This window comes from Fusarium fujikuroi, chromosome FFUJ_chr11 (genome assembly GCF_900079805.1).
Source record: "Fusarium fujikuroi IMI 58289 draft genome, chromosome FFUJ_chr11".
Lineage (NCBI taxonomy): Eukaryota > Fungi > Ascomycota > Sordariomycetes > Hypocreales > Nectriaceae > Fusarium > Fusarium fujikuroi.
The window spans coordinates 567114-580233 of NC_036632.1; the positions used below are offsets into that span (position 1 = coordinate 567114).

General features: G+C 47.6%; 8 protein-coding genes; 4 read left to right on the forward strand and 4 right to left on the reverse strand.

Annotated features, from left to right (window-relative positions):
• Nucleotides 1-45: 45 nt before the first annotated feature.
• On the reverse strand, nucleotides 46-1491 carry FFUJ_11431 (uncharacterized protein; the record flags this gene model as incomplete). Its single annotated transcript, XM_023570329.1, has 1 exon — nucleotides 46-1491. One exon carries the CDS (start codon nucleotides 1489-1491, stop codon nucleotides 46-48), a length of 1446 nt encoding a protein of 481 aa, XP_023437457.1.
• A 1431-nt stretch (nucleotides 1492-2922) lies between these two features.
• FFUJ_11432 (uncharacterized protein) lies at nucleotides 2923-3489 on the forward strand (the record flags this gene model as incomplete). XM_023570331.1 has 3 exons in its annotated part: nucleotides 2923-3099; nucleotides 3146-3387; nucleotides 3447-3489. 3 exons carry the CDS (start codon nucleotides 2923-2925, stop codon nucleotides 3487-3489), a joined length of 462 nt encoding a protein of 153 aa, XP_023437458.1.
• Nucleotides 3490-4232: 743 nt separating this feature from the next.
• Nucleotides 4233-5567, forward strand: FFUJ_11433 (related to salicylate hydroxylase; the record flags this gene model as incomplete). XM_023570332.1 has 2 exons in its annotated part: nucleotides 4233-5492; nucleotides 5544-5567. The coding sequence occupies 2 exons, from the start codon at nucleotides 4233-4235 to the stop codon at nucleotides 5565-5567; spliced, it is 1284 nt and encodes a 427-aa protein (XP_023438106.1).
• Nucleotides 5568-5874: 307 nt separating this feature from the next.
• FFUJ_11434 (uncharacterized protein) lies at nucleotides 5875-6868 on the reverse strand (the record flags this gene model as incomplete). XM_023570333.1 has 2 exons in its annotated part: nucleotides 5875-6595; nucleotides 6645-6868. The coding sequence occupies 2 exons, from the start codon at nucleotides 6866-6868 to the stop codon at nucleotides 5875-5877; spliced, it is 945 nt and encodes a 314-aa protein (XP_023437459.1).
• A 1092-nt stretch (nucleotides 6869-7960) lies between these two features.
• On the forward strand, nucleotides 7961-8569 carry FFUJ_11435 (uncharacterized protein; the record flags this gene model as incomplete). The annotated part of the gene is made up of 1 exon (XM_023570334.1): nucleotides 7961-8569. The coding sequence occupies one exon, from the start codon at nucleotides 7961-7963 to the stop codon at nucleotides 8567-8569; it is 609 nt and encodes a 202-aa protein (XP_023437460.1).
• Nucleotides 8570-9128: 559 nt separating this feature from the next.
• On the forward strand, nucleotides 9129-10786 carry FFUJ_11436 (related to multidrug resistant protein; the record flags this gene model as incomplete). XM_023570335.1 has 4 exons in its annotated part: nucleotides 9129-9317; nucleotides 9366-9439; nucleotides 9493-9822; nucleotides 9871-10786. The coding sequence occupies 4 exons, from the start codon at nucleotides 9129-9131 to the stop codon at nucleotides 10784-10786; spliced, it is 1509 nt and encodes a 502-aa protein (XP_023437461.1).
• Nucleotides 10787-11000: 214 nt separating this feature from the next.
• FFUJ_11437 (uncharacterized protein) lies at nucleotides 11001-12503 on the reverse strand (the record flags this gene model as incomplete). The annotated part of the gene is made up of 1 exon (XM_023570336.1): nucleotides 11001-12503. The coding sequence occupies one exon, from the start codon at nucleotides 12501-12503 to the stop codon at nucleotides 11001-11003; it is 1503 nt and encodes a 500-aa protein (XP_023437462.1).
• A 266-nt stretch (nucleotides 12504-12769) lies between these two features.
• FFUJ_11438 (probable catalase 2) overlaps nucleotides 12770-13120 on the reverse strand; it is a gene marked incomplete at both ends in the record, with an annotated part of 2743 nt that continues 2392 nt past the window's right edge. Inside the window, one exon of the mRNA XM_023570337.1 lies at nucleotides 12770-13054. Within this exon, the coding sequence (XP_023437463.1) occupies nucleotides 12770-13054 (285 nt within the window).

Below are 13120 nucleotides of genomic sequence, written 5' to 3' on the forward strand. Positions count from 1 at the left end.
TTACTTGCACTCATGCACGAATAGTCTGCCATAAATATCAGTTGTTTATGAGTGAAGGAGAATAATAACCCTACGTTCTTCCGCCAGATTCTTGATTTCTTGTATCTTTTTTCTCATCGGGTCGTCCCAAAGTGCTTTGGAACAATCCAGTGTCTGCAGATTTCTTAAACGGCCCTCTGGTCCTGTCTCCTTGATGAGATTAAGAACAAAATCCAAGAAGGGCGAGATTTCATGTTCGGAAAGGCGTCGGGCGTTAGACCACAAGTTGATGTCTAAGAGTCTGAGATGCTGGATAGATTCCGGTAAGCGCACAAGACTAGCCTTTGGACATCCTGAATGCTTCCATAGATCGTAGCCAGATAGTTGAGGCATAGGAACCCTAAGGGCTTTGAGACCAGTGAGATGGTGGTAGCAATCTGTGAAATCGACAGGCTTCGGATCGCCTGCCCCATCGTCAACAGTATCTCCTACCCACTCAACATCACAGTTATCAACACATAGATCCAAGTCCTCCAGAGATTCTTCATGATTAACAAGGCTCTTAGCTAGTGTTGTCCAGTTGCGTTTATTCTCCTCGAGGTCGAAGGAGAAGTGGAGGTAGAAATGCCTCAAGCCGCGGCAAGATCCGAGAAGATCTGAGAGCCCATCACTCGACAAGGTCGACTCTTTGATGGTGATGGACTCAATAGACGAAGTACCCTTCGGAAATGGCATGCAATACTTGTCTCTGATATAGTTTTGGACGCTCTCTTGAGTATCGTTGTACTCTTGATCACCAAGTCTATACGTTTTGAGGTTCTTGAGATTAGGGAGATACAGAAACGGCGTCAGGTACTTGAGCCCAACAATGCTTTCGATGTTTTCGTGTCGAAACTCGAGTTCGCGAAGCTTCGCCAGTGGTAGCGGTGTGCTTGGTTTGAGGTCTTTGCTGTCAAAACGAAGAGCCAGTTGCTTTGCAAAGCGCAGAACCAAAGGACCCTCATCATATTCTGGTGTCGGGTCAAAGAACGGAATGGTGACACTGAGGCTTCTCAAGTTCGTCGCCCATGCCAGGACGAGCACAGCGATAGCGTCGTCATTGTCTTCGAGAATACGGGCACATATATATGTTGACTCAGCGAGTGTCGGAACCACTTCTTCAGCTGCCCAAGCGAGCATCTGGAGATTTTCAGGTTTCATGGGAATCCGAGCCGCATCGCGATCACCACTTCTTTGAAAGTATGAAAACGATAGAGTCCTGACTTGTAGACGATATTCAGGGTGGCGCAAGAGTTCGAGCGCTAGTCTTGAGATTGGTGGACATGGCGAATCACCGTCGTAGTAGCCGTAGTATCCTTCATCGCTCCAGTGGCGGACGCGGAGAGGGCTGGCGAGCTGATTGAAATGCTTGTTGACGAGAGTGACGTTGAAGATGCTGGAGTGGTTGATGTCAGAGAGATGGGTGAAGATACTCGTGAGGATCTCATTCGGTATATCTTTGAGACGAGCCATGGCGCTCTGGTTTATGAGATTGATAGCATAATTACTGATATCGTTTGGGGCTATGGGGATGTAAGACGCGAATTAGGCAGCAATATCACGTGCTTGACCAGACTTTGACACATTGTTTTTGGACACAATGGACTGCAACTCGTTAGGATCAAGAATATGGTCATCCAACTAATTCGATCGATCTCACTATGTATATCAGTGATATAAATATCGCATTAAGCTTTGGTGGGTAATGAAGCGGCGCTCGCTTCGGAGGCCCAGGACAACTCCCATCGCTTTCTAACCGAGTCATTAGACGTATCGAAAGGAATGCGACTTTATTCGGTTTGGGATTTTGAACGAGACTTGATTATTGTAATTGTCAAAGGTCTTGCAAGCCTCGGACAGACCGCAATGTGCACCAGACCCGGTTAGAAACCATCGTAAGTCAAATAATCTGGATTCCGGACAACTACCTATAGAAACTGCAGGAGTGAGATATTGCATGTCAGCTTAGCGTCAGTTAGTGATGGCATGTGACTTGTAACGGCGTTGGGAAACAAGGCCGACTTACTTTCAGTGTAAGTCAGCTTAGGAACGGCCGGCGGACCCGCGCTGTCGCTTTGTTGGCTTGCCAAGCCTTCATGTGGCTCAGCTTGAGAATAACCGGGAGTCAGAACCGGTAGTTATGATCAGCCCTAATCTGCAGTTGGGCGGGCAAGCTCAGCTCTAAAATGCTCCGACGGGATGACGAGCCACCCACGCATCAGCAACGCAGACAGATCTCCCCGACCCGACGGTGTCCTCGCACTCCGGTAGCAGTTCTCCCGAGCCTCCGTGTCCTTATCAAAGCTTATTTTATCTAAATTGCGTAATAGGCAGTCACTTTAAGCATGTGATGGGCATGAAGCTATCGTTAGTCATGGTCCCCAAGACCCAGTTAGATCATGACATGTCTCGCAAGCTAAACCCAATTCTGACATCTTTATCAAAACGGCGTTTATCTCTATGGACGATTTAACACTTGCGGGTCCCTGCATATCGACATCTGTTAGTAAATACCTCAAACCATGATTTCAAGCAGTCAAAGTCGAGGTAGATCCTAATTTGTTGTTATCGGCGAATACCCACGTGGCTCCAGAGATAAAAAGCCAACGGGCTTTACAGCCAGCCTTGCGCTCCGTCTTCACGTGTCAGTGACACTTGCGTCATGAGGCTAAAAAAAGTGGCATGTCATTATAAAATTTTTAATATGGAAATGTTGGGAAATCAGTCGTTGGGAGCAGCGGTGCAATTTTTCGCCCGTGTCTCATGACCATTTTACGTATTCTGCGTCAGCCTATCTTGCCATTGTGAAACCCTTAAAGAGGCGTGATGGCATCGCTTCCTTGAATGACCTTGTTGAAGGTCAACTATGCTTTGTTACCTATCTTATCAGCCCTATCAATAAACATGGACTTGGAAGACGATCCCAAAACCGCGATTTCTCAGCCACAGAAGCCACCGAGATTCAGGAACCTTGGCCTGGCTCTGCGAGTATTAGTCCTTTGTGTTGCAATCTCGGGCATTGTTGTTGCAGCTATCCCTGCATCGAGGAATGCTGTCGCTATTGGAATATTAGGTCCGGCGGTAAGTCTACTACGACTCTTTATCAGGCTGTCGGCTAATCAGTAAGTTCGTCACGGCACTCTGCTGGTCATTGATAGAACTCGTCTGCTCAGTGACCAAGACTCTTCCGACCGTTCGCCCATCATTCAGCTTCGTTATACATTGCTTCATTACCCTTGGATCAATTGCTTGCCTTGCTTGCTTCGGATGGTTCCGAGATTGGTGGCCGGGTGGTAACGCTCTTGATGATGATACTGAACCATCGGAGCCTCTGTTCTTTGCCGCACTGGTACTTGCCTGTGTATCGACGTAAGTTCCATCAGTCTCATCTTATAAGTGCTTCCTTTAATATTAATGTCCGCGCTTAGGGTCGTTGAAATTAGTCTCTGCATTATTGGCCTTATTGAGTGACTTGTTAAGGTTGACCTCCACATAGCAGAGGGAATGCGATTATGTGATAGTAGATATTGGAGGGTAACTGTAACGAATTAGTAATGAAATTAGCATTTATTGTAGTATAGTTAATATCCTTTAAGGATTTAATAAGGAAGTTTAACATAAATACTTAAGCACCTAAAATGTTGATAGAATTTTATCTTATTAATAGTTAATAATTTATAATGCTCCTTTAAATAATATTTAAAAATATATTAAGTTATCTTTAAGAGGGAAAGGAAAAACCTCATAATAAAATTAGGACCAAGTATAAAAAATTCAAAAATTCAAACTTGTCAAGATTGGGATTCGAACCCAAGAATCTTTCGATACTGCAAAGCTTCCTAGTTAACTAGGTAAGACAACGTCTTGAGTGCAGCGCCTTAGACCACCCATCTTGACTGGTCTGTAACTGTTTTGATTTGTGACTTCCAATTTGTGTACAAGCTATATCCTAATTTCCTCGGATGAAATTGCTCCAACATTCCGAGCTAATGACCTCTAGTGCTTATATTTGCTTATGATCGCTGTATTACGCCGCTGTATCTTATGTGAGATTACCTTCAGTCCGTAATCATGGAACGGTATCTAATGCGATGTGACGCAACTACTAAACAAGTCAAGCCAGATTATAAGAGGCTTTTGCGTGTCGACCTTGGAGACATTCACTCTCAACCTTTCGCTATTCAAGCCGGCCTAAGCAAGACCTGTCAGCACCAATGGATGTGAAGAAACAACGCATCGTCATTGCAGGCGGAGGCTTAGGAGGTCTCACCGCAGCGTGCCGATTGGCGCGCGACGGCCATGAAGTCGACCTTTTCGAGAGATCTCCATCGCTATCCACTGCGAGCGGAGCCATCTTTGTGAGATCAAATGGCGTCAGGTGTTTCTACCGATGGCAGATGCGCGAAGCCTTTGAAGCTGTGACTGCCCGGATCAAAGTGCACGAGACTCGGAATGGCAACACGAACGAGCTGTTGCATACTCTCAATCCTGGTATTTATTCTAAGTTTCCGGAGTGGTCCACTGATCGCCAGGCGTTGCAGACCGTTATATATGACGAGGCATGCAAAGCAGGAGCCAAGGTGCACTTCGGAAATGAGATCATCACGGTTGAAGAGGATGACCAAGCCGCATATGCAACTTGCAAGGACGGCAGTAGAGTCACGGCAGATTTGATCTTGGCGGCTGATGGGATATCGTCTCGTCTGCGATCTCAAGTTCTTTCTCATGTCGACCCATCTCGTCTCACCGTGATCCGAGCGCCTTCGACGCATTACCCAACTGAGATCCCAGCCGAAATGCTCGCCAATGACGAGAGAACCAAATCCCTCTGTCAGCAGCCCGAGTCAGAAAATGGCATCATGTGGGCTGGCCACGGTGGATATGCCATCGGCAAGTACAATCACCATCGAGGCCTGTTCAACATCATGTTCTCGATTCAACACGGTGCTGCAGACAGCGAAGCCAGTGAGAAAAGGCTCTTTGATGCGACTGACGACAGTGAAGTCGTCAAGAGTTTCTTCTCGTCGTTCAACCCCACGGTCGTTGCTTTGGCGAACATGGTGCAGAGCTGCTCCCGCTGGCGGCTGGCTAGACTGGAACCTTTGGATACGTGGTCGAGTCCGAAGCGGAGGCTGGTACTTCTTGGAGACTCGGCGCATGCCATGCTTCCGAACCTGGCGGAAGGATTCAGCTCTATTGTGGAGGATATAGATGCCTTGTCCATACTGTTCTCGGAGAGCAGCCGGGACGTGCCGACGACAATCGAGACATGGGAGAAGATTCGCATTCCTCGGGTGACAAGACTTCAGAATGGCTCGACGTGGAATTACAAGCTATACAACTCTGGCAAACCCCCGGGATCCGAGTTGACGGACGAGCAGAGGGCATTACTCATGGGTGAAGGCGACGGCAATGCACCATTCAACACTCTGCCCTTTGATAAATGGATGTTTGACTACGACACAGCTAAAGAGGTACATCATATCGACTCTTCATACTTGGTAACACATTCTGACAGTGAATAGGTCCGAGTTGCAATGGAAGCTTAGTTGTCATAGCCCAGCGGACTAGGCAAGATAGCCGATCACATAGAGCCTTGCCCGTAGCTTCTGTCCTGTCGGCAATAAACTACACTCTATCATCAAGACTTGTTCAACCGTATAATTTTTGTTCTGCTTGATTGACCAATCCAACCGTAGTCGCACACGAAGATGCAAGATACCTGACGTATAAGCAGCACCACCGAACTGCTCCTTCAAATTGCCAAGTTCTGATTCATGAGTGAGAGCTGCTCGCCAAGGGGCGTGTGATAAGGAATGCAAAGAAATCTATTATCTACTTCTGTAGCTCTATTGTCTAGCTATCAAAGTTGCGGTATGGGCATTGAACTGATTCGTTCTTGTCCTGTAGGCATAGCTGGCGGGCTTCGCTAGTACCGACTGCACCATAAGCGGTCAGATCCGGACTGACACCTATCGTATCATACTTCTGTAACAAGGTCCGAACTTTGCTCTGTGCAGCTTTTCGTTTCTCAGGAGTTCCAAGCAGATTGTCCAGCACCCACTTCGGTTGCAGTGCAATCACCGGTACACTCATATGTCTACTCCATCGCTTCTGGTGTGCTGGGGTCAACATGACCGGAAACACAGGCTCTCCATTGAAGCAAAACGTCCACTTAGCATCCTCTGTATCTTGTGGAATATCTTCTGGCCAAGGTCTTGGATCGCAGATACGAAGACCTCGAAGCATGTCCCAGAAGGTACGGTTATACTCTTCGACAGTTCGCTGCTTCTCGGAGGGGGCGCCGATGATGACGAGTGATGTATTAGGACCCAGAGAGATTGACATGCGAAGATACTCGGCTAGAGCTAGAGATACCTTGCGCACATTATGGGGCGATGATGGGTCGTCTGACTCGAGGAAAACATAGCGATGGTCGTCTGATCGATATCCCATGGTGGCATATACGCAAGGAAAGGTTTTCATGCCACTCCCCTTGGCTAATATTGCGCTTTTGAAATCGTGGTACGCAAGGCCTTGCCAAGTATCCTTGCCGAACCGAGTCTCAACTTCAGTCCTGATAGCATGTCAGTCTTGCAATTGCACACGATGAGTAAGTCGCGAACCTCGTCAACAGGTCCGCTGATGAAGATGAAGGGATTTCATTCCCGTCATCGGCGCGTAAGGCGGCTTCCTCCTGTTTCGACGGAGGTGTCCCGAGTGTGAGTCCGTTCGCTATAAATCTCAACTTCTTTAAGAACTGATTGATAGGGGCTTTTCGAAATTGTATTAACTTGGTCACCACCGTAACGGCGGTGAATAAGATGACGGCAATGATAGCAAGCTGCATGATGAGGGCAGTTTGAGAATACGTAGTAATAGCACGTCATATGTTCAAAGAGAATGCCAGTTCAGTATCAGTTGTAAGTGGGAGTAGACTCAACTTATAGGTACTATCATAGTGGCAACCTGGCAATGTTCATAATACCAAGAGGACAAAGTATAAGTCATTGACGTGAATTGACTGAAGTGCCAGGATCGGAAGCTAGTCTCGGATTGAGCTGTCAGGCTTCTGGGAAAGATCCGTAACACAAAACTCCCAATAGCGTCATGGTTGTTGCTGAAATTGTTCTATGGATAGAACTAATGAAATCAACATGATGTATGCGCCAAGCGATGATGCATACATATATCCCGGCCGGAACTTTTCCTCCGATGTGTAAATAGGCTGCAAACCATTTCGAGGTAAAGTGCGCAAAGCAAGCATCGGCTGTCAGATCGATCAACTGCAAGAATTGTCCGAGATAAGCTTCTAGCTTATCATCTAATTACGCTATAAATCATTTTGCTGCAGCTTTTCGTGGTGCAGTCGTCTTCTGTGGCTCCCCCAGATTTATCGGGATGACAGATCGAGTCTGGGGAAAGGTGGATCCTCCCGGGTGTTAAAACACGAGCCACTGAGGTCATGCCTTTGATGGTCGCATCATCGACAACGGAATGCTGCGGTCACCCTCTGATCAACATTACCATGTGATCTCGTAATACTCGTCACAGCTGGCATTCAAATCGACTGCTCTGGGCTAGGTCCCTCAGCTGATTGATCAGGATCCAGCAAATGATCTACACTAGATGAAAGGAAAGCCGTTAAGCCTGTTTATACTTCTGTACAGATCAATTCTTAATTAGGCATAGATTTTTTATGTCTAATAATGCGAGGCCTGCGGTAGAGCGAAACTAGCAATGATGAATATTACGAGTTGCTGCTGTAATCTGCCAACTATTGAGGATGCTCAATACTACAAAGTCATGGAATATCTCGTAGCTCAATAACCGTCCCGTTTCTGGAACGGCCTCAATATCTACCATTTGATTCACGGTTCACCTCGATTCAGCACTTAACCTGCCACAATCGACTGATCACAGCCCCTGCCGAACTCCCGGAATGGAGGATACTAGACAATTGCCCGATGGCATCATCGAACTGGCGCCCCGGACAGGAACTTCTTTCTTCGTCAACAAAGGCCAACGCCTAACAGTGGTCGATCCGAAAGGCGGCCAAGTCTCTGACCTTGTGGCATTCAACCGACACGACACAGACGAGGTCATATCCAATGGACGCACATTTGACTATGCAGACACCATTTACCTAACAACCAACCACCCGCTGTACTCTAACCGCAGCAATGTCATGCTCAAAATTATCGACGACACTTGCGGACGTCACGACTTTCTGCTTACGCCATGTTCCAAAGACACCTTCCGCATCATTTACGGCGACAAGGAGCCGCACCACGGCTGTTTCGGCAACCTCTCCCTTGCGCTAAGCAAATACGACATCGCGCCAGATCGCATTCCTTGCGCGTTCAATTGCTTCATGAATGTGCCTGTAGATGGCAAATCGGGCAAATTCACGGTGGAGCCACCTATCAGTAAGGCTGGTGATCATATCGACTTTGTCGCGGAGATGGATCTCATTATTGCTATTACTGCTTGTTCAGCTGGCAAGTCTAATGGCGGTAGCTTTAAACCCATTCAATACAAGGTAGTTTAAGAATAATGGGAGAGATGCTAGTATGAATCCGTTCACAAGCTTTCTGCGGTTTCACAAACGGTCTCAGAAAGGACAAGTGGTGATGCTGATAGTCGACAGCGCGTCATTGATCTTCTCAAATGTTTAATTCGAGCTTGTATGCGCAAAGAGTAATCTTCAAAGGGCTCGGATTTTTCCTACCCGTCTCAAAAATAGATGATATTAAAACTATCGCACAAGTTTTAAACGATCAAAGTCTTCAACGTCATCCACAGCTGATGATTGGATGTAAGCACATGAGGGACGGGTAGAGGCAGATGATGCCTACACACCCGATCGATCACTAATCCGGCTACGGCCCGTCAGATCGATCGTCTAGGGGCCCGATGCAAGGATTTCGATGTGCCCCCTATGTAGACTATCCCTTAGACCTTCTTTCTTGCGACCTTCCTCATGATACATGCTTAGAAGTCTGGAATAACGGAGGTTGTCGAAAGCGACTCTTTTGCCGCAGCTGTGACAGACAAGTCAATTTATGATTAGTTCTCAATAATCTACGCAATCATCTCCGGAAAGCGCAATGACAAAAAAGGGCTCAATTGAAGATGCTGTTCAAGGCAAGGGAGTTCATGTCGACGGCGACAATCGTATTTGCTGGGATGAAGATGCTGGCCAACACCCCCGGAATTGGAGCTTTGGGACAAAGACATACACTGCTGCTCTCATATGCTGGTTGGAGATGTACATGACGGCGATCAGCTCTTCTGGGGTCAGTTTGGTCACTATTACGGATATAACTCTTCTGATGATGTTCCAGACAGCCACTGCAGACTCGGCACGAGAGGAGTACGGTGTCAGCAGAACGATGGCCTATTTCGTCTTCGTCACCATGTAAGCTTCGAAGCTAATCAGGGCGGCAATGCTATTGCTGATTTTGAAAACAGATACTTGTTGGGTCAAACCATAGGTAGCATCTTCTGCTCACCCATCTCAGAAGTATTCGGACGACGAACCATATACATCATTGCAGCAACGATCTTCTGCATCTCCTCGGCGATAGTAGCCGCGGTGCCGTCAATAATCGGTGTATACTTCGGTCGGTTCTTCCAAGGCGTGGCTGCGGCAATTCCAGCGACTGTCGCTTTTGGCAACTTTGATGACATGTATAATGCTGAACATAGGATCTGGGTCGTCTACATTTATACCATCCTCGGTATGCTGGGACTAGCACTGGGCCCAATTTACTCGACATACATCACTTCGAGCATTGGCTGGTAAGTCTACGAGCAATTGATATGCTTTCTGATCTGAAATTAAACTAGGCGCTGGGTATACTACATCTCTACAATTGTCATGGCTGCCACCGCTGCGGCATGCATCTTCACAAAGGAGTCAAACGCAAACCAATTACTCGACAAGATTATCAAGGAAATACGGGAAGAGACTGCTATCGAAGATGTCAAGTCTAGCAATGTTGAGGGAGAAGGGTTTACAGTGGCCACGTTTGCGCAGAACGCTCTCTTCCGACCCTTGCAGTTCCTTGTAACAGATCCCCTGGTCTTCTTCTGCGCCGTATTATGCGCCATCGCTTTCGGTCTCATTTACGGCTTGACAGAATCACTTACCATAGTCTACACCGCGCCGCCATTCAACTTCTCACAGAACAGCTCCAGTCTCGCATTTCTCGCCATCGCGATCGGCGAGGTGCTCAATATCCTCCCCCGGATCTACGACGCCCACATATACAAGAAATACCGCCGAACCCACCGGCGCATCCTTCCAGAGAGCAAAATCGCGTCGTTTGCAATTGCGGCGCCATCTCTTGCCATCGGTCTATGGCTTTTCGCCTGGACCATTCCACCGCGGGTCACAAATGTTCCTTGGCCTGTCAGCATGATTGGTCTGGTAATGATCGGATTCAGTCTCAACGATTTTAGTTACGTGCTTTTTGGATACGCCACTGACAGCTATGGAGAATATGCTGCTAGCGCTGTCAGTGCTATCAGCTTGACGCGTACGTTGACTGCTGCGGTATTTCCACTCTTCACGCATCAGATGTATACGGGGTTGGGTAGTAATGTTGCCACGAGCATCTTAGCGGCGGTGGCGAGTCTCTTTGCCTTTACGCCATTATTATTCTTGAAGTATGGTTCGAGACTGAGGCATCGAAGCAAGTTTGCGGCGGACGATGAGCAAGCTCTGCAGCAGGAGAACCTCCATATGAAGGATAAAGAGTAGATGTTGCCCATTACACGAGTCTATCCAAGTCAAAGGCCTTCCGCCTACGTCTCTTGTAAGCTATCTGAGAAATAGAACAAGTACTCTCGATTACATGTCTCAGACTTTTAGCTGAGACAACTACACATAGGCCAATATTTATTATCATAACTGAGACATGACTCAGTCTTGCTAAACATACTACCGTGTATAATTGTTCGGATCCAAACTTTCATCATCCATGAAACAGTGAACCCCGTCTCGCCCTCTTAACTGTTTTAGGATTGATGATAGGAGGATAAGGCTTAGGCATCATACCCATTATCTCCCACGTGCTTCCCCCTCCATGAGATGTGTGGTTAAACGTGAATTTGATGCCTTTTTCCCGCGCTAGCTCGCTTACCGGCTTATATAGATCTTTGTCTATGCCGCCAAACACAAACAGCCATATCTCAAGAGTTTTCAGCGAACAAAAACGGTTACCAGGGCCGCAAGCCTCCAGCACCGTACACAGCAATTCGACAAGCTGCAGAACCTGTGGTTGATAACACGCAAGATCGCATTGGAGGCCAAGGTGCTCCAGTGATCTCGGTAGAAAATTCAGCATTTTCTCGTTTCTTGAATTGTCACGATAGTAGAGGACATGTATATCCATGCTGAGGCGCTTGAGCTTGTTCATCTGTCCAAAGCACTCTTTAAGGCATTCCATTCGCGCACTAGACGCATTTACAAAACTCGTGTCATGCCTGAAGCGGTGCGAGGCAAGACTGAACGCGAGCTCCTCCAAAAATGCGGCATGGAGGAGCAACGCTTGTCGAGTGAGAATGAGCGGGGCGCTGTTTTGTCCGTCATCAGTCGTTCGGGTGGGGTTTCTCCAAGTGAAGACGAGCTTCTTCAGTCGTTTACAGGCGCTGACAACAGTGAGCAGTCCACGGTTCGTGAGACAAGCGGCTTCTAAGAACAACTCCTCGATAGGCGAAGTGCCAACAGGAAACCGTGTCTCGTAGATATCAGGATCCAAGCCCAACCTGGAATGTTCAGTCTGGTCCTTCTCCTCTGAGATGCTTTTGATCGGTATCTCGTCAGATAACGCTGAGAGAGCAAGTGTTTTGACATTCGGAAGGTGGAAAAATGGTGCCGCACATTGAATGTTTCCGGGATCGTCATCGTCGTACCATCTGAGGACAACGAGCTGAAGGTTGTCTAGTGGCCGCTGGGGACCGTTATGCCTGAGAGCCAAAGACAGAAGATTTAACACCAGCAGTCTTGACTCTTGGTAGTACGGAATCGTAAGGTTGAGACTCTCGATTCTGGTACATAGAACTAAGAGAAGCGCCGCTACCGGATCTATTTTTGCAGTGACTAGTCCTTCGCACCAGCCAGGGTCATTGGCAAGCTCTGGAAACCGTTGACGAGCTGCTAAAGCAAGTTCATCAAGTCCGTCAACACCAACCAATGGGTCATCTTCTTCGATACGAATGAGGTCATCGAAGACTATCGATTTTACATCCCTTTGGAGGTGAGAATTTCGCACAAGATGCAGTGCGAAGCGAGCAGGTGCCTCTCTGTGTAGGATCTCGGGATGAAGCGGCCAATGACGGACGAGAAGCGGTGAGGCGATTCTGTGCAGTCTCTTATTGACATATATGACTTGGAAAAGCGCTAGGCGATCTGAATCACCTATCAAGGTGTAAATCTGAGTGTGGATCTCATCCGGGAGGTCAAGCAGGTGTCCCATTATGCGTGTCGTAGGACTCGTTGAGTGAAGTCAGCAGATTATCGAGTGTTGCGGGGTTGCTGATGAGATTGGGATGATATGACATTGTCACGTGCAAGTTCGCATTTGTACAACATCAAGGTTGCATCAGGGGACGAGGAGTTTTGGTGTACACAATGCTACACATTGAAGCAGTTTGAACAGTTATATGAATGAACTATATGAAGAAGAAATATGTAAATCGAGAAAAATGTGTCAAAGGTGACTGAGAAACTCTACTACTTGGTCTACTTCTCAGCCTTGACATCAAAGCGGTCCAGGTTCATGACCTTGGTCCACGCAGAAATGAAATCCTTCACAAACTTCTCCTTCGCATCAGCGCTACCGTAGACTTCAGAGATAGCACGCAACTCAGCGTGAGATCCGAAGACCAGATCAGCGCGGGTAGCAGTCCACTTGACGGACTTGGTGGCGCGGTCAGTGCCGGTCCAGAGCTCGCCCTGGCTATCCTTCTTGGCCCATGAGTAGGCGGGAGAGAGAAGGTTGACGAAGAAGTCGTTGGTAAGTTGGCCCTTCTTCTCAGTGAGGATGCCGTTGGAAGAACCGTCGTAGTTGGCGTTCAAGGCACGGAGACCACC